This window comes from Acanthopagrus latus, chromosome 13, assembly GCF_904848185.1.
Source record: "Acanthopagrus latus isolate v.2019 chromosome 13, fAcaLat1.1, whole genome shotgun sequence".
Lineage (NCBI taxonomy): Eukaryota > Metazoa > Chordata > Actinopteri > Spariformes > Sparidae > Acanthopagrus > Acanthopagrus latus.
In genome coordinates, this window is record NC_051051.1 from 11,714,172 (window position 1) to 11,741,781 (window position 27,610).

Here is a 27,610-nt window from a genome sequence, read left to right on the forward strand (position 1 = left end):
ACATTGATTGTCACCGGCCTGACGATGATCCGATATTGGCAGGTGGCACCAAGTGGCCCTGTCAGTTTTGACGGGAGACACGAGGACTTGCAACGAATACCAACAAGAGAAATTAACAAGAGGCATTATCAGAGCGCTGCAGGAGCCGCTGGGGCAACGTTCACGTGGCTGCAAACGATTAAGATTGGCTACTAACCTTGCCAGTGGGCGAAAATTGTGCCTCTAAGTGGCTTTTAAGTTGAGAGGCTCAGAAATCAGGGTTAACTAACTTTGAGTGTTTTTTTTTTGTTTTTTTTTTTTTACTGAATTACATGAATAATGCTCAAAGCATATTCCTGACTATCAGCAGATCATTAGAAATGCAAAATGCAGCAAACTTTGCACAATATCTTAATTCTAACCAAATAATTCATGTTTTTAATACATTTTTCATTCAGTTAGACAGCCAGTCAATTTTACTGCCTTTTAATACAGTATAATTACATTTTACAGAGAGTGTGAATTGTTTTTTGACAAACCCACTTGTCTTTTTGAACATATTAAATAAAAAATGGCAAACAGAAAATATATTACTGAGAGCACGAAGGCACATTTTACATAGAAATTAAGGCGTCAAATGTATGAATCTTGCCCATATAAGATGCCATGACGACTGAGATTAAAAAAACATGCAGAACATTAAATCACATGTCGAAGTAACTTCAAGACCTTAATCAGTTGGAGGTGGGAAGCATCTTATTTTTTGTCATTCGGCCGTTTGTATTTCCTGTTTCATTTTGGTAATTATATCCTCACTTTCTACTTCCTCACTTTGTTTTCCCGCTCTTTTTGCACCTCACCTGTGTGTCATTAGTTAATCGCCCCCTGTATATGGGTTTTCTCCTCATAATTTGTTGGCTGCTCTGTTCTGCCCCCGTGTTTCCTGTGTGTCTCTCCTGTCCCCCCGTCTTCTGTTCCACCTGTGCCTGACTGTGTTGTCGCTTTGTTGCTGGGTTTTGATTCCTTGCCATTCCCTTCCCTTCATTTTTGGACTTTTCTTTGCCTTCCTTTCTTGTGCTCATTAAGTGATGCCCTGATTTAATCTGCATTCAATCAGCATGTGAGAACAAGGGGCTAAATGTAAGCTGTGTGTGCATACACTGTACAGATGCAAAGCAACAGTTTTAGTAATAAACGCTGCAGGAAATATGATTCATTAAGATTATCGTAACAACCAAGTGAAAATGGAAAATTGTTTTTTATGAGTTAACATCTTAAAACAGCTCTTTTTTAGACATGACACTGAATCTCACAGGGTTTTTATTTGTCAGAGTCGACAGAAAAGGACCCAAACAAAAGACATGAGGAGGCTGACAGGTAAAGGAGCAAAAAGGCGAGCTCCAAAAACTGAGCTGACGTCCAAACACAAAATCCCCAAAATCCAAACTGCAAGTTCACACAAAACTGGTGAGAAAAGGACACCATAACAGAGGAAACAGGCATGAGACAATCCTAGGAATAAACACAGAAAAACTGAGTAAAGTAAGAAGCCAGTGAAGCAGGCGCAGGACTGACATGAGTTACCTACTGACGTGAATACACAAGAGGGGGCAGACTAACAAGACATAGGTGAAACAAACAGGGAAATCAGAAAAGGCAGGAAGAAACACAAAGAAAGGAAGCTGAAAGTAAAACACAACACATGAGAGGAGGACTACAAAATAAAACAGGAAATAACTCAACAAGAAAAAAAAAAAACCCAAACCATGACATTTTTAATCTGTGAGATCAATAATAATGAGTCGGTGGCTAAGAAATCACGTCATCAGATAATCGGTAAATCACATGAAAATAGATGACGTTTGAGCTATCTTAGCATTTTTGAAAACTATCAATGAAACTATCATGTCCTTCAAAGATTTTACCACTTAGCCTGTGTTGTGAGTAAATTACAATTTGAATCCACATGGAATTTTCCTTAAGCATTGTAGTGACGCGTAAACTTAAAAGAGGCAGCCAACATTGAGCAGATGTGAGTTAGGAAGGTGGAGGGCTCAGGTGCGGCTCGGCAGCCTGCTCTCGTGTCGTGCTGCGAGAGGCACGGGTGTCACACGGGACGAATAAATCCCCCAGCATTCATTGCTGCTCATCAAGGTCCCACCTCCCTGCCAGTGCACGCTGTCGAAATGATTATTCCGCCTGGACTTGATGATGAGGGCATTATCTTCGCGAACACACACAAACAAACCGTCCTTCCTAGGCTCACTGGAGGCTGCTGTAGTTTTTCAGTGTTTTTTACCGCAGTGTTTTCTCACACTTGGGGAAGTATGACCTGATGCAGTATTTGTAGTAGTTTTATTTGTGACAGATAAGAAAGATTACATTTTTTAAGTGCTCCCTTATTTGTGTCACCATTTTTTTAACTGAACTCCTGAAACCACACAGAGGAACAAACAGTGACTACGAGGTACTGACTTGTGGCCGAGGTGCTTGAGGAAGTAGCCCAGGACTTTGAGCGCTTGGACCCGGATACTCTCGCTCTTTGAGGCCAGGAGCTTGCAGATCACCCTGTAACATTTCAAACACACAAGCAGAGCTGTTTACATACACAGAACATGGATGTTAAAAGGAGTTCAGTAAACGGCCTGCTTAAAACGAGAGTTTTGACTGCAGCGTCTTTCTTCAAAGCAGGGAACTCAGAGGGCATAAAGGTAAAAAAAAAAAAAAAAGAAAGGAAAAGAAAAAAAAGGTAAGACACAGCAGTACTCTGAGTAGCGTTCTAGTAACACAATATTTACCAAAGCAACATCTGTGTGTGGTTGTTCTTTTGGAGACTAAGCAGCACAGTTGGAGTCCATCATTGAGGAAACAAGCTGCTGAGCTGCAATTACCCTTTGTGTGTATAGCATCAGTGTTTTAACTGAACAAACGCTTGACCAATCAATTTAAAGATTTTTACTGAGGATTTCATTTGATTTCTGAAACGACAAATTCTGATATATAAAAAATATAAGACAAACTATATTTGTCATTTAAGTCATACAACAGAATGTTGTTCGGTAGCTCTTTCAGAGACCAGAGGCAACATAAGAAAATAAGAGAAGTTAAAAACAACATGAATAAACAAATAAATAAGCAGGATAAACAAAATGAAGGGGCATCATCTATTTACAGTATGTATTGAAAATCAGTAAAGTACTTGGATGAGGCTGTAAAAGAAAAGCTACAGCCATCGGTTGGGCTCTAATAAAGAGATAGAGAGTCTAATTTTGTACCATCAAACATGCTCAAATGATTGGTTTCATTTGTCGGCTGTTTTTGGAAAATCTTTTTTTTCCTCATAGTGCACCTGCAGCATGGAATAACAATCGAAAGCTTTGTTTTTACCCTGAGCCCAATTTACATTTATAACTTCACTTTATTTCACCTTTCAACGTTCTTCTTTTAGTCGATACTTCACTCGATACTTACGATACTTTTGCTGTTATTTTCCTCATGTTTTTTCGTATTTATAAATATGTTCTTTTAGTCTATATGTGTATTCATGATTTGGTGAATAAAGGGTGATAAAAAAGTAAATCAAAACCTCTTCCTTCTTTCATTAGTGTGCAGACAGACCATGATTTAATAAAGTGAGATAACGTGTCAGATCTGCTCTTGCATCACAATCTATTTATGCGCGCCTCTGTGTATATGTATGCAGCATTCACCTTATTCCATTTCTCTGATCAAATGCGGGGATCATGGATGCTGGGTGTTCAGACATGAGAGCCACCAACAGCTGGAGCACGTCGTGGATATTCTCATCCTGCCGAGAAAAGAAAGCAAAGTTCAACAGGTGAATGGAGGAGGGAGAGAGAAGCCCGCTGGGATGGAAGAACAGAAGGTTAAGAGGACAAAGAGAGAGGTGTAGGGGGTGGAGGTGGAGGAGGGAGGGGAGGGGATTGCGGAGGAGCAGGTGGTATTTCAGAGCAAGAATAGATATAATTGTTACGGGAGAGTGAAATTCTGTTCAGTTCACTGTTGCGCCATTTTTCATGCTGCTGCGGCGGCAAGGCTGACTCACACTGCTGCTCGCTTAAGAAGACCATAACTGCAGCCCACAAATTATAACGCACATTTTGCCACCAGCTCCACTTAACTGCTTGCACTGTAAGAAGCATTTACCTCATGCATGGTCAATAGGTAGTTGAGGATACTCTGCAGCTCGTCCTCCTTGACGCCTCGGTCCTGTGAAAGAAAAACACAAAAGGCTTCTTTAATTGAAACACTCGTGATCTTCGTTTTTTTTTACATCTCATTACCCTCAGACGACTTCAGTAATCCTGTTCTTTGTCGATGCGTGTTATCCATGAAGCAGCAACAACTTCAGACAGTCGAATGTAACCGCGGTAAATCAATGTGAGCACACACACACACACACGAACACAAAAGCCACAGTGCTTTTTTTCAGTCTGCTGATCTATAATGTGATTCTTCACGCGCACTAGCGGTTCTGTACCTTCAGTATGAGCTGTTTGAGGAAGAGAAGCATGAAGGCTCTGAGCGAGATGATCTCCTTCTGGGATGGTCGTGGTCCGTCTAAACAAAACACATGAAAAAAAAATAATAAAATAAAATAATTTCCTGTTAAAGATCCATTTATATGCACGATAATGATCAGCTAAATATGTCTGCAGCTCAGTCTGAGAGAGCCCTACTGTTTACTGATAACAGGTCTTTATTAGGGCTTCCTGGAGAGTGGAGAAAAACATATTAACACAAATACACAAACACACACACACGCACACACACACACACACACACACACACACACACACACACACACACACACACACACACACACACACACACTCTCCCTCTCTATGATAGAGCTGTAAATCACTGTCATTAACTCCAGTGGCATTTTTGGCAATCTGGATATTTTATAGTTGTACTAATTCAACTTATTACAGCAAAGACATGGCAATTTACAAAAAATCTGATTGATGGTCCGAATGATCCAAACCAAACAAGCGCTATAATCCACTGTACTGTATCTGCTTTAAAGCTCTGGCACTCGGTAAGTTTGATTGCTTTGCTGTGAAGAAATAATCAAGCTAAAAACACAGAAGCATCTGACGCGTAACGCGAGCAATTTCTCATGTGAAGTCACTGCCTCCTTCTAAACGATGTGACATCTTGGAGCACTTAACTCCATTTTTCTGTGATTCATAACTTCCACAGGCCTCAATTGCATTCAAACAGGAGACGTGTAATGGTCATTTTCAGGTTCATAATTTTATTACGGGTTACTGCTAGAATAGGTTTACATGTTGTAATGCACAAAAGACACATCAGTTTTCTGTCCAGTGCTGCAGTAATGTATTCCCTTTCAATTCAGATGCTCTGTTTTAGCTCCTGCTCTTTGAGAATACCCAGTCTCTCCTGATTGGTCAGCTCACACATGCCCGACCCAGCACTGCTAACATTGACAGAGCAGCTGAGCTAAATCAATTCTTAAGTGCCAAACAAGCCACTAGGTGTAAATGTTTTACATGGTTCATGACATGGTGATGTGGTGTGATGTCACAAAGTCACAGAAAAAAAAGGAGGGACCACTGGAGAGGCATTTCAGGAGCATTGTTTGCTGTGGGAGAGAGAAGCCTCTGTTGGTGCGGACTTGGTCCTTTTTAACTTTCATGAGCTTTTACATGCACAAGAAGCTATATAACACACTGAAGGAAAGGATTTTAAAAAAAGCACGACAGATCTCATTTAAGAGCCACAAGTCTGTTTTCAACTTCTATGTTGGTTCATTCTGAAATGTGGCCGCATTTAGCTTAAACAGAGGCTTTAAAATGCTCATTAGATCTAAAACATAGCAGCACTTGTTTGAGAAGAAAACTGACAACTCAGATGTTGGCACTGCATTATTTTACTCTTGTAAATTATATTTCATCCATTATTGAGGTGTTTTATGTATTCGCCAGATACACTAGGAGCTTAGGGCTGTGATGAATCGACTCCAAACGGCCGCCAAATAACTGACTAATGGAATATGGCGCCATATAGTCCAAAAGATGAATAGATTCAAATCAATGCAAGAAAGATATGAGTCCCACCTTTTAGAAATCTACTTTCAGGATGAATTTTTCTCCCTTACTTTCCTATTTGTTCTTTATAACTTGTCAGTACACAATAACCCTTGCAGGCTACTTGTGTTCATCAACACTCTACATTCCCAACAGAGGTTTTCTAATTTCATAAGGCAACTATAAACATTTATGATGTCTGGCTTGTGTGCATTTGCCACTGCACACTTTGCTGTGTCAGGACGTTCAGATTCAGCCTTATTTTATGCGGACCACAAAGGGACTGTTTATTGGGAGCTCAATGAAATGCACCTTAACCCAAATCTGAGCCAAAGCTGCTAAGCCAGTGGAAATGGCCTGAGAGAAACATGAAAGACCGAGGACGTGAAAAAGAAGAAGATACAAAGCTACTCCCCCCATATCTCCGTCATGCTCTGCTGGCCTTCAATCATGTGAGTGTGTACGTGCTTCAGTCGGTTCACCTGCTCTGCACAAAGCCAAAACATGACACCGTAGCGATCCCTTGTGATCCATCATCCTTACGCATCAAGCTGGTACACGTCGGCGGAGTGGCAACACTCACCATCCATCACGGTTACGCAGCAGCTCTCTGTCGACCCAGAGCATGGGTGCACCAGGTGCTACCAGGTCTTTTATTAAGAGGATTTGAACAAAGCTGATTTTCATCAGAACCGCTTCTCAGGGGCAGCTACAATTATCATCTTTTAATTCATTTCAATGAACTTATGCTGTGTCTGTCTATGTCTTTGAGTTTTAGAACCTTGCAACAATTACGCACATGCTTATTTGATTCAAAAATACGGTGAATATCTGCAGTTTTTTGTCATTTGTTGTTGTGCTAAAATTACTTTTGGATATTGATCAAATGATATTACAGTAGGGTTTTACAGGCTTTAAGAACAGGCAGAACTTCGATGTCATTCATTTGTTTAAGCCGCATTCTTGTTTCAGTCAACAGAAGCCATTTAGACATTGTTTTGGTCTTACTATAATTAAGCTGTAGGGTTCAAAAGCAATACTCCTGACTAGCTGAAGACCTCAGAGTGTTGTTATTAGGCACAAACCTGGATCTCCCTTTGTGTCGCCCTGAAAGCTTAAAATCTGTGGAAGGCTCAGCGAGGAACTATATATTCTTAACCAAGTTCGAAGCAGGTTCAAGGTAAAAGTACACTCATACAAAAGATGCTGCTGGGATTCAACCTCATTACTCTAAACTGTACAATTAAATATATCTCTGCCAACAAAGCTCACTGTATGTCAAAATGTATGCCCATTGCTATGCTAATCAATGCATATCACACTCTTATGCTATAGTCAAGTACACACATAGGCAGACTTCAAAACCACAGCCATTAGTATGTGTCTGAGGCTAATTGCTACCGTTATCAGTGCCTCCTTATTGGGCTAAATCCCAGCAGTCAAACAGCAATATCGCGAAACAGAAAAGGAAGCCAGACAGACACTTGATTAGATATTCCAAAGGCTCCCTTGGATCTGCCACTCAAATCTGTCTGTTGCCACAGCAACGCAGGGATGCATACTCATCCTTGGTGGAGGGTCCCGGGCTAAAGAAGAGGTTGATTAAAGTGAAAGGCCTGCTCCGACCTCTCTGTTCTCCGCTGAATTACAAAAAAAAAATGCATCTATAAAAATTTGATTTATTACTCTGAGGTGCGCTTTTGTAGTTTTGTTTCCAAATACACTGTGGTTCACACAAAATGCACAAAAGCACGTGCAAACATTTCAATTGAAAACAAGAAAAAATAATTACACAGGCAACTTTGGTATTCTAATAAAGAAACCATTCTTTACCACAAGAAAGCCTATTCATTATATTTTTGCGCAGCGGTCTTATTCAGTCTAAAATACAGAGAAAAATTAACCGCACAGCATGCCTCATGAACAAGGGAAGGGAACATCACCCGATCACACCTCCAAATACACGCATGTGTCTGTTTCTGCCAATATGCGCAACCATTCAAAGCAATTACACTTTCAGTTAGCTATTCAAGTCCCACTGGTTGTTTACTTTGAGCCTTCATGAGGTTGTTTTTCAGCTGTGAGCTAAGCCTCTAAGCACATCTTAAAAAGCTCATCTTTTTTCACGGAGTAATCACTGCTCGTTGGGCAAATGCAGACAATTAAAACAAATTAGTAAATGCTGCGTGTAACTAGGGGTCCTGCAGAATAAAGGTTGAATAAAAATCAAGTTGAAAATTGGTAATAGATAGTGTCGCAGTTCATCAAAACAGTGAAAAAAATGCAGTAGCTGTCAAAGAAAAGTATACAACCAACACAGTTAATCATTTTCTGTTGGAAGTCATCTACTTTGTCATGACTTATATTTCATACTGCTGTGGAAAGACAGTATTACAATTCATTATTATCTCATGTTTCTCAGGTGGCTATAAACTACCTTCATGACAAGCATGAAATGTACTTGTTAGCTGACAGAGCTACACAGGAGACAGACTATTCACAGCTGTTTTAACAGCAACCGGGGGAAAAAAAGAAATCTTTAACAAGTGCGTCAGGGTGATGATTAATGTGTAGACTTGGAAATAATGAAGATTTAGCAGATGGTATTAACAGTATGGCCTGGTGTGACTTTTGCTGAGAAAATTTTTATTTAAAAACATGGAAACCGCCCTCACTCTATACTTCAATCAATGGAGGCCTTTATCTAGTAACTGCATCTATCAGTTGCACTAATGGAATGACAGCAGCTGATTTAATGAAATCTTGTATCAGGTTAAGTCAGCCCAGGTTTATTTGTATTGTCTGATATCACACACAACATCACAGCAATCCCATTTCAGAAGGCTAGACAGAATATAACTGCAAAAATTAACACTTGCATATAAAAGAATCCTACTATAGTTCTTTTGGGTGGAGTGCCTTGAAAATCCAAAGACACTCAGTTCAGGTGAAGACTATTCTGGGCAGGGGGTGTGCTTCCAAATGCCAACACAGAGAACGATGGAGAGCACTTTTCGAGCAATCTCTAGTGAAAGGCCTTCATAGAGTTGCACTTAGTTGTACACACAAAAAGAGCCAGGAATGGTTGAGTGATGAATGGAAAAAAATCGAGCTCAAGAAAGAAGTTCAAAACCTGCTTCCTTCCTTCCTCACCTCTCCACACTTGATAGCATGATTGTCGAACTGTCAGTTTCTGGAAAGTTAATAATCAGACACAGCAACCTCAATTCTGATATCAGAGAGGTGTGAAGGGTTTGAGACGGCAACACCTTAAATTGCTCACACGTTAAAATGTGACACTGACTGTGTCTTTGTGTGGTTGGCCTGGCAGCTGTGACTCACGAGTTATAGCGGGTCATTTACTGATCCAAGGTCAGCGGCTTGATCCCAGGCTCTGGCAGTACAATGGCCCCCAATGGCTGTTCTGTTGGTGCGCCAGTGTACGTATGAATGGATGAGCACTGAAATATCAAGGAGCGCTTAGGCTTACAAATCTGTGCCCTGCATGGCAGCCTCTGCCATCAGTGAAGGATACGCCTGTGAATCTGTAGTATTGTAAAGCACTGTATACATGTAGGTCCATTTTCCATTGACCATAATGTGACAGGCCTCTGCTGTCTGTGACCTTGTTAAGTCATAGAAGATGGATGGATGAACTTGCGGATGTTGTAAAAATGTTGCATCACAAAGAATGTTTACTATGCCTGGTTTGGGTTTTAGGTTTATTCATATCCTGTTTTATATTTTAGGTTATATGCTTGTGTGTCACATTTTACTTTACACTTCCTGTCTTTGGCTTTTCTGCACTTTTTTTTCTGTTCACCTACTATATTTAGTCCAATAAGTTTTCCCTCAAGGGCACGCAACACTTACCAGCTTTGCGTGCTTGGACAAAACAGGCTACATCTTCTGACACCATGCAAACACTGCACATGCCACACGCTCCGGGACTCAAATGAGACCAACGTGGCAGCTTGTTTGGAAACTTTTTCTTTTATTATGAAAGCGGGGCAGCTAATTAATCTGTCTTCATTTTAACTTGACAACAGTTTGTTTTTACAATTTTCAGAGTTTCCAGAGGCATTGCATTGAGAGACACCCCCTGATTTGCATAAAGTAACCAGAATTCAACTTTATGTAAATGAGGAGCTGGTAATAGTAGGGGCTCGTCCCTCGAAATGCAATACTCAGCTAGAATGCATTACACAGCTTTCTGTATAGACTAGACAATGAGTGCACACTTTACTTGTTGATAGATCGTCTGATTTGTTCCTGGTGTCTCGATGCTTGCTCTACATGTTTTCTGTGTTCCCCAAGCCTCATTCTAGTTTGTGTTTTTTCGTATTTGGATTTGCCCGAACCTGTTTTTGTCAATTTCCGTGACTTCCTTTGATTAACTGTGGTTTCAGCTTTACATTATTGAAGTTCATTCTTTGTTTCTGCTTCCTGTCTGCCTAAGCGTCTTGCATTTGGGTCCTGTTTTGATAACCATAACATCATCTTTGAGATGAAAGACAGAGATGAAGAGAAAAGAAGCAATAGAGTGTACAAAGTGGGAGAATTTGAGACAGAAATGTATAGAGGTAATGTCAAATACTGTGCAGACAGACTATAGTCCCATATACGTGTGTAACATACAGTATAAACAAGGTCAGGAATAGTGTCTTTAAATCTCTAGTGGTGTTCATTAGGAGTGTGAAAGGAACTGTCTTTATTCTTGTTCCTCTTCCTTATCTTTTTTTCTTCACCCTCACAGCAACCATGCCTTTTGTGTGCAAATTGTGTGCACATGCAAACGTACCAAGACCTTTGGGGGTGATTCCGCTGCACTCCAGCGGGTTGATTGCCCAGTAGTAGTACTTCAGTGTGTGCATCAGCTGCAGGACGGTACCCACGCGGCGGATGGTGGTGTAGATGGTGGCGGTGCCAATGAACTCCGATGACAGGTAGGTGTAGAGCGATAGCTGGACCTGTATACACACATATCCATTAATACAGTGGAAATAAACACGCACACAAAGGTTGATGGACAAATACAAGCTGTCACACACTGGCTAGAATCGAGTCATCTGTGTGTGTTGGGTTTTACTGTAAAAAGACAGCCACAGGGGAATAATAGGAAACTTCCATCCAGCAAAAGCATCGATGTTTTCTGCCTTGTGTTATTTTTCTTATCTTTCTGTGCCTGAAGCCGCCAAGCATCTGAGGAGCTTCTTAAGCAGCCCTGACATTTAAGGAGGGCACTCTCCAATTGCTCATTTCCTTCTTCCCTCCTTCCCTGCCTCCTGCTGTGTCTGTCCTGTTCCCTCTCTTAATATTCCTCTAACGGATCCTGGCCATTGTTGGTACAAAGACTCAAGTCTTCTGCTGTGGCTGCTCACAAATCTCAGAGCTCATTACAGTGACCATGACGCCGAGGACCAGTCTTAACAAGGTAGCTCTGTTCAAGCAGATGAAATTAGCTGAGTGCCGCCACAGTCTGAGTGTACCACAACATAGCTCATCATCGAGAATGGCGGGTGCACTCAGCAGTCTTAGATGGCCTTTATTACATTTTGTTTCACACACTGAGCGCATGTGTTTATCTGATATGATTCACAACAGGTTTCAGCTCTAGACAAGTCTGACATTCCTTGATCATAGCACATTGATTTGTGTAGCGCTGGCTTAGTTTACAGACACCACATATTCCATTGCATTGTGGGTAATAATTTACTTTCAACAATGCAACTTATCCACTGAGAAATGTCACTGGAGGTAATTTATCAGATTACCCACATGTCTTAATAGGAAAAGTTCGGAAAATAAGGCCAAGTTCTGAATATCCAAAGAGAATAAGGTGTTTACATTACCCACATGAAATTAGGAATACATATTATGAAAAATATGGGAAGATAAATGCTGTAACAGCACACTAGGATCATGTTTATGTGCTTCGTAAAGGAAACAGGCTCTTTATTTTGAGTGAGAATTCATGAGGGAGACGTTATAAGAGATGGGAGATGAGATTTGGACGTGATTTCTTCAAGTGTTTCATTAAGTCCTGAATGTGACCAAGGCTATTCTTGCCAATAATGAAGGTGATAATAATACCCTGAGAAGTGGAAAATAATAAAGCTCAATGGGAGACAGAATGGCACAGTAGACGTAAGATTAAAGGATTAAAACTTTTTTGTTTTTTTGCTGCTCATTATATCTATTATGCCTCTCTTTTTCTCATTACTACTGAATGTGTAAAGCTAATTTATTGTAATTTTCTGTATTTGGCACGCAACTACAGTTAAAAATCGAATAATGTTGCCACTTTCAACTGTTTCACATGTCAGCTAAGGTTGATATGTTCATGCTGTGCTGGATTCTGAATTTCTCCTCAGCAGCAGTAGCAGCTCACCTGCATTTCTTACATCTTAACTCCAGCATGCCCTGAAAAATGGTGCTGCTACACCCAAGAGCCAATCACATCTCAGGGTCAGAGGGGAGAAGACAGGGAGTCAGGAAGTTCTGAAAATAATGGAGGCAAGAGCTGACTGGCCCTGCGGGAATGCCAGGAAGACTCACATCTAGTTCAGAGTAAGAAGAAGAGAAGAAAAACTACACATCTCTTTCCAGCCCTCAGGTCTTTTCAAATGTCACCTTTTCTCTCTGTTTGCTTCACTTGCACGTTCTGTCTTTTCCATGCGTGATGTGCCAGCTCCTAACCTCTGCATACTGCAACCTCCTTTGTGATATTATTGTTAATGGCATGGCCATGAAAGATGTCAGTCCATCTTTCCTCTTTGTTATATGTTGTGTGCTTGTCTGAATTGCATTCAGGAAGAAACTGAAAAAAAAAACACATTTCCCTTACTTTCTTTTTGTTATTTCCTCTCTCCATCATACCTCTTTACTTATCACCCCATTAATTCTCTTACTCGGACCATCATCCTCTGTGTTTTTGCAGCAAGGTCATGAAACCACACACACACACACACACACACACACATATATACACACAGATAAACAGACCTTGGCAGGGGTGTGTATCCAGATGGCAGCGTTGAAGAGGACATGGTCACAGAGCTGTTTCAGGAGTGGCGCTCCATGAGGTAAACCATCCAGATACTTTGCAAAAGACAGGAACTGTTCAAGTACCGCTCTGGTGATGTGGACTCGTGACGACTGGACAAAAGAAAGAAAATGTAAGCCGTGATTTAAACAGACTGAATGTTCATGCAAACCCTTGTTTTGTCTTGGAACTAAAAACGGAGTCAAACATGTTAACAAATACACTTTCATCCTGATAACTGGGCATGATCTCACCTATAGAGCTCCATCAACCTGTTTCAAATGCTACCTACATCCATACAGTACACAAGATGCTTAGTTGCCATAGTTACCGTTTGACATTTTGCTGACGTGGAGGACATGAGTGCACTGAGTTTAGTTTCATTAAGATCTACAAATAATCTGCTGCATTATGTGTTGTGTTGCACAGTCTGAGGTGCCTTTGTGAACAGGGGATCACGTCATTGATTCACACCAGCAGCCAGGGGTGTGACGCATTTCCTTAGATTTCTTTCTCCATCTTTCACAAAATCTTTCTGCACATGAGGCGCCAGCCTCAGAAGAAATACAAAATTAATAAACGTTGTGTTGTTGTTTCACAGAGGTGTTGATTCCACTGTATGATTACTTTGGAGGCTGCAGTTTGTGCTGTGCTGTGATTTGTTTTTCTTATATCCCCTTTCCTCATTTAAATAGGGTGGACAAAATATTGGAAGCATCTGTCTACACATATAATAAAGCCTATGCAGCGCAGACCGTGAAGAAATTTATGAAAAGGTTAATGTAGTCCTCAGTGAAATCACTTACAGTGAGAAACACGCTGACTTCACGTAGAGACAGTTTCTTCAGGGGAGTACAGAGAACTGACACAGAGCCTCCTCACACGGTACAACAACAATCACCTGTAGCCCAATATCACCAAATCATTTTGTCCCAATTTAGAAGAAAGTCCCTCAGTGCATTCCTGAGATATGGCCATCAAGAGAAGGAAACAGAAGTTAAGGTCACAGTGACCTTACAAATTATATTCAGCCTGTCCTTGAGTCCAAATGATTTGTGACACACATGAAGTAATATGGTGTTCACAAAAATGGCACGGACCTTCAGATGGACCAACAACCTGAAATCATAATGCCTCTGGCCACAGCTATCACCATCACAGATGCATACAAATAGGCATGTAGTTAAATAAATATTTGAAAAGTGAAAGGCCCTAAAAGCCTTGAGATCCTCGGGGCCAGTCATGATACAAAATCAAGACTGTCCTTCTGACTCACCCAACAACAACATGCATGAACATATTAGCAAAAGCTTGTCATTGTCAAGGCCTTTTTACTGACCTTCTCCAGTAGATACCCAATCACCAGGAAGCCTTTTCCTCCAAGCATCTGCTCCTGCATGGCCACTGAGCTCTTCAACAGCTCCACCAAGAACGCCAGCAGCGTGGCACTGCAACACACACACAGTACACACATGTTGCATTAACGCGTGTGTGGAAATCTTTGATTGAATTCCTAGATATTCCCTAAATCTGCTCATTGTTTGCTTTACTGTCTCGCTCATTTATTTTTTATGAACGATTGTATTTTTTGTTTGTTATCATTCTCTTACAAATTGTCTGACTTCAGATAACGCTATGTGGAGACCCTGCCTGAAATGTAACTGCACCAGGGCTCATGTGATGGAGGTGGTATCAGGACAATCTTAGGTAGAGAAGAACGCATACGCACTTAAAAAGCTGCTCATCGCTCCAGGGACAACCACATAACTCTTCCTGCTTTCACACTTACACACCCTGCTCTCTATAATCAGTTATTTTGAGCCCGCAGCATTATTATCTAAGGTTGGTCTTTAAGTTTAAAGATTATTTTCACAGATATAACATTCATCTTTATCTAATGTCACTGGTAGTCTCTTTTTATCACTTCTTTTCCCGTTTTTCCTTTGTTTCAGGGTCCATGCCAGGACCAGCTGCAATAAATAGTGCATATTAAAATACAAAACACTTTCCTTTTATGTTGGAGCCCATTTGCTGCATGAGAAAATCACTGAAAATGCACTGCTGACAGCCTGTGGATTTATCTTTGCAGAGCGCTCACCAGACTGTGGTGTCCACGCTGCTGTCATTGAGCTGTTTGTAGTCCAACTGAGCGAAGAGAGGGAACAGGACCTGGATGCCTCCTATAGAGTGTATGGCGCTGTGGATGGAGTGGGTAACAATGGCCTTTACATCCTGTGGGATGGAAATGGTAAGTGAGTGGCGAGAGAGACACAAACTCTGCTGTGAATACACACAGACAAAGATAAAATCACACACACTCACTGCCATTGATATACTAACAGCTTTTATATGCAGACTGCTGTTGATTTGAAATGTAAATGAGACTGTTTCATTCAAATTTCAGAGAGAAAAAAACAAACAAATACATATATATATATAATATCTTTAAATAATAACTTAACTTAACATTTATATAACTATTTAAATGGCACCTGTCTAAGCATCCCTATACGGTCATGATTGACAAACACTAAACTCAATAAAACTCGATAAACTAAAATAACTAAAATAACTGTATGACTAATCCAATTTGATTCACTCGCTGCCTTTGTAATGTAATTGCTGCCTGAATAGCTGGTGCATTGTTCTCACAATAGGCAAAGGAGTAGAATAGATAAAAATAAGAATAGAGAGCCTTACCATCCTTGAATGGAGAAAGATATTTGCTCAAGTACAAGTACAGTTAAGAAAGTGTATCCTTATCCTGAGGTAAACCCCACACCATGCAAGATGTTCTTTTTTCCCCGAATGTGACTGAGACACCGGGTGATGAACTAGCCTGATTCTGAGACTGAGCTGCCCTCTCATTTCGCTTCAATCATTCATACATGAGTTGGTGAAACAAATCAGGAGATGTGGCAGTGATTCAGAGGTCTGGAAGTGATGAAGCCCCACACTGACCTGCAGCATAAGTGCGTGTGGCGAGTGGACAAAGATGGAGGGGTTTTCCCTGGGCGACGACTCCAGGCAAAGCTGGGCATCCGTCGCCTTGGCGTTGTAGGTGAAGGAGATGGAGCTGGCCAGCTTGCCATCGTACAGCACCTGCTTGTGGTGCTCGGCAAGGTGGATGTCACTCTCTGATTTGAACTTGAAAGTGCTCTGGAGACAGAGAGAGAGAGAGAGAGGGAGAGAGAGGGAGAGAGAGAGAGAGGAGATGAGAAGAAGACATCAAAGGTCATGTGAGAAACACGCTGAATCAGAGCCACCGAGAACTGTGTGTGTGTCTGTGTGTGCAAGCTCAACACCCAAAATGGAGTCTGCTTAATTGCGGCATGAGCTGTGTGTAAACAACACAGCATTAGCTTAATGAACACAGTGCTAACCCGGCCACTAATTCAATTAGCCCAGAACAAGAGATGGAGAGGGGGGAGCGGGTGTGCGGGAGAAAGGGACTCAGGGCTCCAAATTTAATCTTCTCTCTTTGTCGTCCACCAACGAAAAACACACAAAAGATTACGGACACAGACAAACAAATGTGGGTAAATTTTTGCATATCATGTCGTACTTGTTATGCACATAACAACAACTACTTTACCCTGTTCACTGCAGTGCTAAGCTTTTACCTTGCAAATTAAAACTTTTCCTCATATTTTTTTACCCTTGAGAGGAATTTTCTGTTGTTAAAACAGTAATGCCAAAATAGAAACTGACTAGGGCTGGTTAGTATTGGAACTACAGTAAATAGAGAGCCCGATTGTTTGGTTTTTTTTATGCTGATGCGGTTACAGATATTAGGGAGTAAAAAATCCAGGTATTGATAGATCAGCTAATATACACAATGTCTAGCCTCTTCTTTTACCTCTTCAATAGCACTTCATAAATACCAGGACTGGGCAACATTTTAGGGATGACTAATGAGGTAATGAGAAGTAATGAGGATATTAGGGGACAACTGATTTGGCTTTTTTGGGGCCAATACCAACACCGATAATTAGAAATCAAGGAGAATGAAAAATGCTATTTGGGACTGATACTCATTTGCAGTAAAATTGAAACTCTTTGTGTCAAAATTACAAACAACCACTGATAAAATAAACATTGGTACAATTTACTCAAGTACTTTTATGGAGTACAATTTTGAGATACTTTTTGAGGTTACTAGTTACTTTGCAGATTCAGATTATTCAGCTATTAATTGTGACAACGGTCTGGTAATTTCAGAAAAGTACATGACTTTACTGTAATGCAGTCCTTAAAACCTGGACAAGACAACACTTGCACCATGTTATGATATAACAATTACCAAAATCCATATCATAATGAAATACTACTGACACGGTGCCAAGCATTCAATCTGACACATTTGGGATGGAGGAACTGTAAAGAATGGTTCAGCATGTTTCAACAGACAATGAGAGTCTTCTCTGCGACCTTAGGTAAAAATTAATCTGTTTTGTTGATGCAGATCTCGTAGGAGGCTGCACTTTGTGTGTGCGTGTCTGCATCTAATGTCTATATCTGTCTGTCTGCACAGTTCTGCGAGTCTGTATATCCTGCAGCTGTGTTGATATGCTCATGAAGCCCCACAGATTAAAGGCCAGCGAGCTGCTCTGCCACCTTTTTGCAGGAGGCACCAGGCAAAGGGGCGCTCTCGCCTTCGAGCGGCTGGGTCCCCAGGTGGCTTGCTCAGCCCGACTGCACAGGAAAGCCCCCGGCTGCTCACAGACCTGCAGGCCCGACTTGTTCTGAACCTTTCATCTGATGTCTGATGTAGAAAAATGTGCCCTGAGCAGTTTTAACTATGCAGCAGAAAATTCCACAGTGAAGTTAAGAGCGCACTACACAATGGAGGCGTCTGAGGAAAACGGCCCCTCCACAGTGTAACATCCATATCTCCATCCAGGGGATGAACACGAGTGTGTGGTTTCCTAGCACTGTGTTAGTCTTCTTTCAGTCTCCCCCCTTTTAAATCACTTGTGATACAAAAAGCTTGCTTGTATATTATCTGAATGCGAGGCATACTTTCCGCACATATTTCCACACGTATTCTTGCTTGCAAAACATTATTTCCAGCAGGAATTAATGGTGATTACACCGTATAACAGCCTGTCCATGTCTATATTTTTATAGTTTTTTAGCATTTATAGTTTAGTGAAAGACAAAAGCCGATGATCCAGTGTTAAAAAGCTTATATATCTAACAGCTTATCCATTAAAAGCAACCTAGAATACTGCAGCTATGTGCAAGGATAATCAATCACAAACACAAATAAATTGCTCTCTGGTTTATTTTGAAGGTTAGTGGGCCCTTCGCAATGAAAAAACACTGAATAGCCTGAATGTGAAATTAATACGCTGATTAAGATGCACATTTTATGCAGTGTAAGCCCATTTATTGTGGTGCATTGATGAAGTGTGTGTGTGTGTGTGTGTCTACTTGCGCATATGTATTTATGTTGCTGTGCAAAACGATGGAAGCATGTAGCTGAAGGTGTAAAAGAGCTTTGCTGACTCTCCAAAGTATTAAGGGATACAGAGGCATTGAACAGGTAGCGGGGGAAAACATGCAAGAACTGAGGAGAGAGCAAATTCTTACATATGTTAAGCTTAAAACGGCTGCACTCAAACACATGTGTCCCTCACCTGGTTACACAGATACACACATACACACACAAGAATGAAAGCGACAGGTCACTCCTGACAGCTGCAGATACGACACTGGCCTGCAGCGATAACCACACATACACACACACACACACACACATCTACACATATCCGTGCATCTCCGTATCTCCACATATTTTGCAATCCTCTAAAATGAGTTCTCCAGCATACAACTAGAATGTTGTTAAAATTTTGTGTAAATTTATTGATATGTATCTTTGTCTACCAATTACTGAGCCATTGTCAAGTCAAGTCACTTTCATTTCTATAGCCCAAAATCACAAATTACATTGCCTCAGAGGACTTTTTTTTTATTTATAATATTAATGAGGTATTAACAAAAACTCAGAAATATGTATTCAGTTCTTCCTTAAATGAATAAACAAGCTGTTCTCAAAAGGACAAACTGTTTGAAGCTAGAAAGGTGGCAGGGTCCTCCAAATTAAAACAGTGTGAAATTGTCAGTTCAAGGTCAGTTTGTTTATTCAGTTTGTTCAGGAATGAAAATGAAGAGAATTTGTGTATTTAGTGTGTTTAGGCTTAAAACAAAATCAGCCAACGGAGATCTGTCTCACCTGATTAAAATGTATTCGCCAAAACTACGGAGTGCACCTTAAAGGTTTAACATTAAAAAGCATGTCACTTTATTTATCAGGAACCCTCACAAATACACAAAAGACACCTATAGATGCAACAACACACAGAGACATGACAATACAGGTGTCCAGATAGACCCACACGGTCCATTAATTACACTGTGGCCAGTTGGCAGTGCTCTGCAATGAGACATCTGGACTCCTGATGAGTCGTGCAACCACCGACATACACTCAACAGCATGTGAATGACACATACACAGCAAACACACACACACACACACACACAAAAAGACAAAAACACTGGAGCTTTCTTTCCACACAGAAAAACAAGATGTTATGTTCCATCTTCTTCATGTCATTAGGAGAGCATGGAAGTGCTGAGCTGCACACACAGAGACATTCAGTACACACAGCGTGTCGGCCATCATGAGCCACGTCGAGCGAGAAGACCTTGAACACCATCACTGTGCTGAAGGCTTGTTTAGCTGAGCGAGCAGAGTGTCTGTCTGCTTTTTGCTGCTCATTACTGAACAGTAGCACTGACAGTGGATGAGACCAAGAGGCTACACATATATATACTGTACAGTCTAGATACAGTTCAACGCCGATTAGGCAAAACCCCAGGAGCGGCATGTCATCTTTACACAGCGGCATCTGTGCGAAGCCACAAGAGAAAGGACCAGCCTATATTCATATTAAGATAGGAAGCTGCGTGAAACAAGCCTAGTCCCAGTGGCGTCCTCCTTTAGCCAACTGAAACACCCGTGAACTCATCATCACAATACCAGCACCGGGGCCAGCGGCTTTGAAACAACTGAGCCATTTAATGGTCTCTTCTGGGCATCTGAGAGGCCCATTCTGCGCCACGCAGAGAGGCAATCATCTGACTGATCACCCCCAGGAAACTGTGGACTGTGACAGAGCACCGAATCAGTATTCACGGCCGAGGGAAAAAAAAAAACGGCAAACCTCGAGCATTTGATCATTAGGAGTGAGAACCCTCGTCTAAAACGTGCCTTATGTTACACGATGTGACAGGGAGAGGTTGAAAGAGAGAGAGAGGTGATTATGAGACAAAGACAGAGGCGTGAAACTGACATGTATGATTCAGGGCCCCTATGTGAGACGAAGTTCTATCTCCCGCGATCTACAAATGCGCACGCTGCATGTTGTCAATCTTGTGTTGTGTGATGTCTGATGCCGTCTCCATCAGTTTTACCTTATTTTGGCAACAAGCGCATATTTCCGATGCGGCACAAAGTACACCCCTTTCATATTTCAGCAGCTGTTCGCAAAACATCAGCAGCCTCAGATATCTGTGCAGCCTCACAGTGCGGAAATCTTGACAGCTTTGGACACCTTCATAAACAAGCTGTAAGCGGCCCGAGGCGTGCACGACTGCCAAAACAAGACGCAGACAGCTGGCAAGGTGTTGCGACATCTTAGCTGTCGCCGATAGCCAGGCCAAAAGACAGAGATGGTGAGTTGAGCTATCTATGCTCAACACCCGACATTGTGAAGCCTCATTTAAATAATTTTCATTACCACAGGAACGCAAAAGTTCTGTATCGAGACTCTGGGTTTAAAATTCTTTAAACTGCAAACTTCAGACATCAATTTGTGATTTACCAGAGGGTATTTAGTGACAGTGTCATTATTTTACTTTTCATTGTGCCCCCTTATTCTCAATCTGCTTCATCTGCTTTAACTTTATATAGGGTTGTCTTTCATTTGCAGGGATGTGTTTCTATACCCTCCAGAGAATTTGTGCATGAGAAAAAAAAAAAACATGAATAAAAATGTTTAAGTTTGAGAAGTTAAATGTATGTAGCAAGCAAGTTCTCAAGAAATGTGGCTGTAATCGCAGCCATGCCCTTCGCTCACATCAAAATATGTCTTTTGGCTGCTCGACATTAGAATCTGTTTTGGAATATCTGCCTTTTTTTTAATACTGGATTAAAAAATGTACACTGGGAGCAGTGATGTTCTGGCTGACAGGGGGGGAATAACTCAAAATGACAAATATTCCTGCAACTATTAGATTACCTTGATGAAGACAGCTCCCCTGTCAAAAGCTTACTTTTTGGACAGTAAAATTTGTTGCATCAAGGTTAAGAGTGTCAAGCAACATTACGTTTTACACTTTGATCACCTCCGCCTCTTCGCCTCTAGCCCTGAAGTTCTCTCTGTATTCTTGTTTTACAAAAAAGTTTCATACATACATACATACATACCAACATTCAAAATAAATGATTTTTAGCACCAAAATGTTGTAATTCCCTAAAAAGGAAAGGAAGAGTCTGGTAACATAGTCCAGCCCAGTGATTCCCAGTCAGGGGGTGTTTGTACCCCAGGGGGTACTTGTTGCCAGAGGATAAATGAGCAGATAGTAGAATAACAATTCTGATTTGATTTTTAAAAAATATATTCACATAAGTCAGCTAACACCCAAACATCGAGGACTACAACTGAGTGCGTGAAAACTGAAGTTAACAGGACAGCTGGTAAATAAGTCAGCAGTTAAAAGCAATGGATAAATGAAGGCTAATAGTAGGCTATGAACATAGTTGATAAAAATTAAAGGATGAAGCATTAAAATGTTATAGATTAACACTTAAACTGATAACCACAAGTAATGGACTAATGGTGGAATGACTTTAAGTAACTGTTTGCTAAAAGTCAGAGTAGTTGGAATGGTTAGCAGAGGATTGAATTAGGTTGCTTTTGGTTGAATGGTTGAATAGTTAAAAGTAATGGTCACTTAGAAGTAATGGCTAGCTAAATAATTGAGATAGCTTTGGATAAATGTTGAAATGGCTAAAGGTAATGATAGCTGAAAGTAAAACTGGTTGAAATGGTTGAAATAGTTAGCTTGTAATGGACATAAAGTTGACTTCAGGCCCCCAGGAGAAACATACTTTTTCTCATAAGCTAACATTGTAAAAACAAGCATCTGTAAAAGGGTTGATCCAGTTTTTTGAGTGTCACAACACCTGCGAAATGACTCGTTTTAATTTGAGCTATTCAGTTCACTAACATTTAGAAAATCAGGGCTCTGTCCCAGTATAATTACAACATCCTAGGCTGAATTAGACAGCTTTTGGACAAACAGTGAAATAGCTGAAAGTAATGACTAAATGTTCGAAATGTAATAAATCCTAGCTAAATTAAACAGTTCCCCGAGTTCTCTAGGAGTCATGGATGCAATCTGTTTTTAAATATAAATGGATGAAATACTTTGCTAAAAGTAATGGATAGCTATTTGAAACATTTAACTCCAAGTGGTAGCGTCGTAGTCTGAATAAAAAGCAGAACAGAGAGATTTCCTGTGCGTGACTGCACGGCAGGAGATGATGCAAAACTTGCACAGTATACATTAACTGACAATGAAAACCTCAACGTACCAACCACAAGGACACCCTGGCACCAATGTACGAGCTATTCCGCGATTGACAGCCCAAGAATGATTGATGGCCTCAGCCACTTCTAGCTGACAATGTGAACGGGCAAAGACAGCATTAAATAACATTGTGAATGCAATCATCTGGTATGCTGGGATATTCAGCCTGCCAAACAGTGCATGACATTGATGCAAAGCGTACAGAGAATAATAAAGTACAGTGGGAGATGGGGTAATACGTGGGCGCCGTCTCACCTTGTATCCTGGACCAAGCTGGTGAATGGCAAAGATCTGAGCTGGGTTGAGAGCTTCACTGAATACGTAAATGGCTCCCAGCTGACCGCAAAACACCCTGTTAGCGTCCGCCGTCTCTGATGAACCCAGGAAACACTTGTCGTAGCTCTGAAAAGACGCAGGGCACAAAAGAAATTTAGCAATCGTATCAAATATTTAAAATTGTCAGAGCTTTCTTGCGAAAAGATTCTTCTTTGTTTGACGTGTGAACTAAAGAAAGCTAGCCACACCCATGTTTTTTTTTTCTTTCAGTTTCATTACGTATTAACACCTTTTAGAAGTCTGTTGATCTTCACATTTTAAGATGTCCCAAGAGTAAAACTGATTATTCGCTTTCAACCTCTGGTCGTAAGTTCATGGCGTTCTGCAGTGAAGAACAGAGGATGGCGGAAAGAAACGATGAACTTTTGATGGCTGCTCGTTTCTAATCGATCCGTTACAACTTTTGCCATCACCTGCTATTACATTCTTCCTGTCCACCCGCCTTTCATCTGCTCCATCCCTCTGATACACTTTATCACTCTGAGATCCTAACTCTTCTGCTTCTTCAAAGTGATGAAATAAGTTTTATCTTTCAGCCTTCGGGACAAAACAAACCCTGACTGCATTGGCACATTTTCAAACCTGTTCTTTCGCTCTTTTACTGTATACTTCTTTTCTCACGAGTGTTTCGGTGAGCCGAGTGAACTATCATACATTTAAGGCCAAGGTACTTCTTACAGAGAATAACACCAGCCCCTTGTAATTGCAGCGATGTCAAGAGCCAAAAAGTGAGCAAGTGCAGTGTTGCCACTGAGAGGTCAGTCTACCTGTCCCCTGCTAAATGGAAAAGTTGGAAGTTGGAGTTTGGGTGAGCTGTGCTGGAACAGGGCCCAAGGGCATCTCTGCTCCAGCTGATGAATGCAGAGGGCAAACCTCAAATGTTTGCCAATATCACAACAGGTGGGAATGGTAAGCAGAGCCAGACCCATCCTGGACTTCTCAGGCTGGGGCAAACACTTCCGGTAGCAACCAAACATTTTTATATCAAGAGTAAAGACGCAGTCGACTCATACTTTCTCATACTATCGCAGCTTCTTGATCAACCTGAGTGTGTTTTTCTGAAACTTTTAACGCAATCGTTCCTCATAAAGGTCCGTCTCGGTGCTCTTACATCGTTGGTGTTGACGTGCCAGGCCATGTCGCCGTAGGACACCAGCTGACCGTTGACGTAGCAGCGGATCTCAGAGTTCCTCCAGCGGTTGTAGATGTGGACGATGCTGATCATGTACCACTGAAAGAGACGAGGAGACAAATCAAAACAAACCCATGTGCAGCAGTACACCAAACTGAAGAAAGAGAGCAGATTTTACAGTTTGTGTTGTGTTTTCTGTTGATTGAGGCATGTGTTACAGTTTCAAAGTAAACAGAGCTGTATTTTAATTGATTTTTTTTCTTTTGATTATTTGCTTTACCTTCTGCGAGCACTTTGAATTCCCCCTGTGTTTGAAAGGTGTCAACACTTATTGCCTCCCCTACGGTATCTATTCTATTAATGATGTTTTTGCATATCATCTTTTTTACATCACGCCGTGGGTGGCCAGATTTATTACACTGACTTTGATTAAGATTCGTTGAACCCTGAGGTGAGCGGAACGTGTTTTTTTGCGTCTTTGTACTTAATCTTTCAATACAAGCCTCCTGCTGCGCAGTAACTAATTCGCATTTTTTCTTTTCACGACCAATTAATACATATTTGTGTCAAGGTTTTTTTGTCTAAAAGGAGGAGGGGATGGTGGGAATGGCAGTTGAGGGGGTAAATATTCAAAATCTAGTTGGCAACCTGTTATTATTCCTGTAAATAATCATAAAAAGCAAGCAACAAAGATTATGTTTTTGTCCTGTTTTGTCCAACTGAGATGACTCCTTCTAACAGCATTAGCTCTCTAGACAAGGGTCGGCGAACATAGAAGATTACAACCTCATTCGCCAGAACTGTGATTGAGGCTTTTCCCACCTTTGTATACCATTAATAGAGTGTGCATGTGTGTGTGTGTGAGTTGATTAGAAAGCATCTTCCATGGTGACAGTGAACACAGGGTCCCTGGAGGGAAGACAGCGGGGGAGGGGAGGAAGCTAGAATGTTTTTTTTTGCTGGTGTATGCATAGCTGCTGGGGAGTGGACAATACCACATGTACATGCAAGCACACACACGCACACACACACACACATTAACACATGCACACAGTGGACAGAATGCTGTGAGATGTGGTGACTTATAAATTGATCAAATGGAACCACCGGGAACTTTGTTAGGCAGCGCATGGATTCAGCTGGGTCAGCAAAAAAATGTGGAAGGCCATCTCATCAAGCGAATGCGTGTGTGTTTATGTGTGCACGCGAAGGTGTGCGTGTGTGTTTGTGCGCAGGACAATAGCAGAATGCTGACAATGTGGTAAAGGGGCAGTGTAGGTCTTAATTGACAGACCTTATCTGTCCTCATCAACACTCCCAGTGAGTGCGAGGGTAGATACGATGAGAGCGGCGACACACTCCTGGTGCCTCTCTCATCTAACAAGTGGCACTGGAGTACCAAACTCTGCACACACTTAAATTCATTAATTTGCGTGTGTGTGTGTGTGTTTTCTTACCTTGCGCGGTTGGAAATCATATTTCACACAGTGCTGAAATCCTTTGCCTTTTGACTTCAACGATGTCACAATGAGACAGTTTCCCACAAAGTGTGCGGAGTAACCGATTCCTTTACTGGTGCGAAAACTGCAGGACAATCAGACAGAGTGACACTCATTTCAGTTTGTTATCAAGTCAAAAATCTACAGCACACCTAAGGCAAAACAAATTAATTAAAATTAAAAAGTTTCTGTTTCTGTTGAGCATTACATGCTCACGAGACACTACTATGGCATCAGTTTCTGTATACTTGAATGAAATGTTCAACATGGAGTAACATTAGATTAGATGTTACATTTTTCAAATGACATTACAAAAAAAGCAAACATTTGTCAAATAAATGTCATTCCAACCATGTTGTCTGGGTTGTTCTTTGGTCTCTGCAAGCTACTGCTGTAACTGCAAAAGGTCATCTACATACGTATCAAAATTGTACAAAAAGCTCAGCATTGTACTGCGGAAACCCTGAGGGGCGAGTGAAGTTCCTTAATTATCTTTTTTCATGTTTTAAAACCAAATCACTTTTTTTGTGAGTTAAGAAAAAGATCAGGAGGAAAAAGACCAGAGAATAGTTTTGTTTTGCATGTGTAAGATGTGTTTTTTTTTTTTCCTTTAGTTCCCTAAAAAAAAAAAAAAAAAAAAAAAAAAATTCTCCTTAATTGTTTTTCCCCCCATTTGGTGACACATAAGGAAAAAAATTGCATGTTTTCACAGATGGAAAAATACAAAGGAACTGCGTAATATCCATCCTTACGAAAATTGCAATTAAAATTTCCCAGCAGTTCTCAAGTCATAAACACAGGAAAGAAAAAGATTTAGATCAGACTTGGAAAATGGTTTACCTAGAAAAAAAAACCCCACTTCTTCACTTGACCCTCAGGGCTTCTGTACATTCACACATAAGATTATTAAAGCCTATTTCGGTTACAAAATCAGTATTTTCAGGAGTGTGAGCAGTATTTTCTTCACAGCAGCAGCACCAGGGGTCCCAGAACACAGGTTTGTGCAAAATCACTACTAATCCCTTTCCCCTTCATTTTCTCCCATAATGCTTATTTTCCTGCACTCATAACCTCCACGTAAAGCCCAGTCTCACTGCTAAGAATCCTCACAAAACAACAAGACACAGTTCACATCTAAAATAGGCCTGTGAGGATCACACACATAGCCGAGCCAGAAAGCAGACATAAATCCCTCTCAAGTGAATCCCTGGTACACCTGAGGAGAGCGTGTGGCGTGTTATCGCTGCCTTCCTACAGCTGCGGAGGCCTGTATCAGACAGGCGACTGGAGTTGCAGCTGCATCTGGGGGAGGATGATAAGACCTGGGCCAGAGGAGGGGAATGGCTCCCTCCCTCCCTCTCTCTCCTTATTTACCATGACAACCTGACAAACGGTTACTACGGAAACAGGATTACATCCTGACACTTATCTCTGCGACGGTATCTGGAGATATACAAATGTATCTCATCTCTCCTGTAGAGAGACTAGCTTGCTGATTCTTCAGCAAAACCTTCCTGTTCAGAGTGAAAAGGTGAGGGGAAGAAGCCGAGCAGCGGAGTAAAAGAGTTCAATTAAATAAAAGGTCAAAGCTAATGAAGCTTCATGGTGGCTAACGGCGTGCACTTACAACACTGACGTCGAGGCCAGCGAGGTCCAAAGCTGCACGCTGATGGGTGACAGAATCCGCCCAGCAGCACACTCATAATGGCGTGCCTTGACATTTAAAGTTATGTTCTAATTCATTATCGGTTTATCTATTAACTTCCTGTCCCTGTCATTCAGTCTAATGAGCTAAATGTTTATCATCTGGTGTGACTCAGCACAGGAACTCTCAGTGAATTCTGAATTGAAGTAATGCTAAATCTATTGCTCAGAAGGAAGTTGC

At 41.2% G+C, this 27,610-nt stretch overlaps 1 protein-coding gene across 14 annotated transcripts in view; it reads right to left on the minus strand.

Moving 5' to 3' along the window:
- Window positions 1-27,610, minus strand: part of nbeaa (neurobeachin a) — a 106,281-nt gene that overhangs the window by 35,353 nt on the left and 43,318 nt on the right. For all 14 annotated transcript variants that reach the window (XM_037119902.1, XM_037119903.1, XM_037119905.1 and 11 more), the window contains exons 6-17: window positions 25,684-25,810; window positions 24,206-24,325; window positions 23,014-23,160; window positions 16,060-16,257; window positions 15,197-15,330; window positions 14,438-14,546; window positions 13,059-13,211; window positions 10,855-11,023; window positions 4,481-4,560; window positions 4,147-4,209; window positions 3,690-3,787; window positions 2,455-2,547 (exon numbers count right to left, since the gene is read on the minus strand). In XM_037119902.1, the coding sequence (XP_036975797.1) occupies window positions 2,455-2,547; window positions 3,690-3,787; window positions 4,147-4,209; window positions 4,481-4,560; window positions 10,855-11,023; window positions 13,059-13,211; window positions 14,438-14,546; window positions 15,197-15,330; window positions 16,060-16,257; window positions 23,014-23,160; window positions 24,206-24,325; window positions 25,684-25,810 (1,491 nt within the window). The remainder of the gene's footprint in view (window positions 1-2,454; window positions 2,548-3,689; window positions 3,788-4,146; window positions 4,210-4,480; window positions 4,561-10,854; window positions 11,024-13,058; window positions 13,212-14,437; window positions 14,547-15,196; window positions 15,331-16,059; window positions 16,258-23,013; window positions 23,161-24,205; window positions 24,326-25,683; window positions 25,811-27,610) is intronic.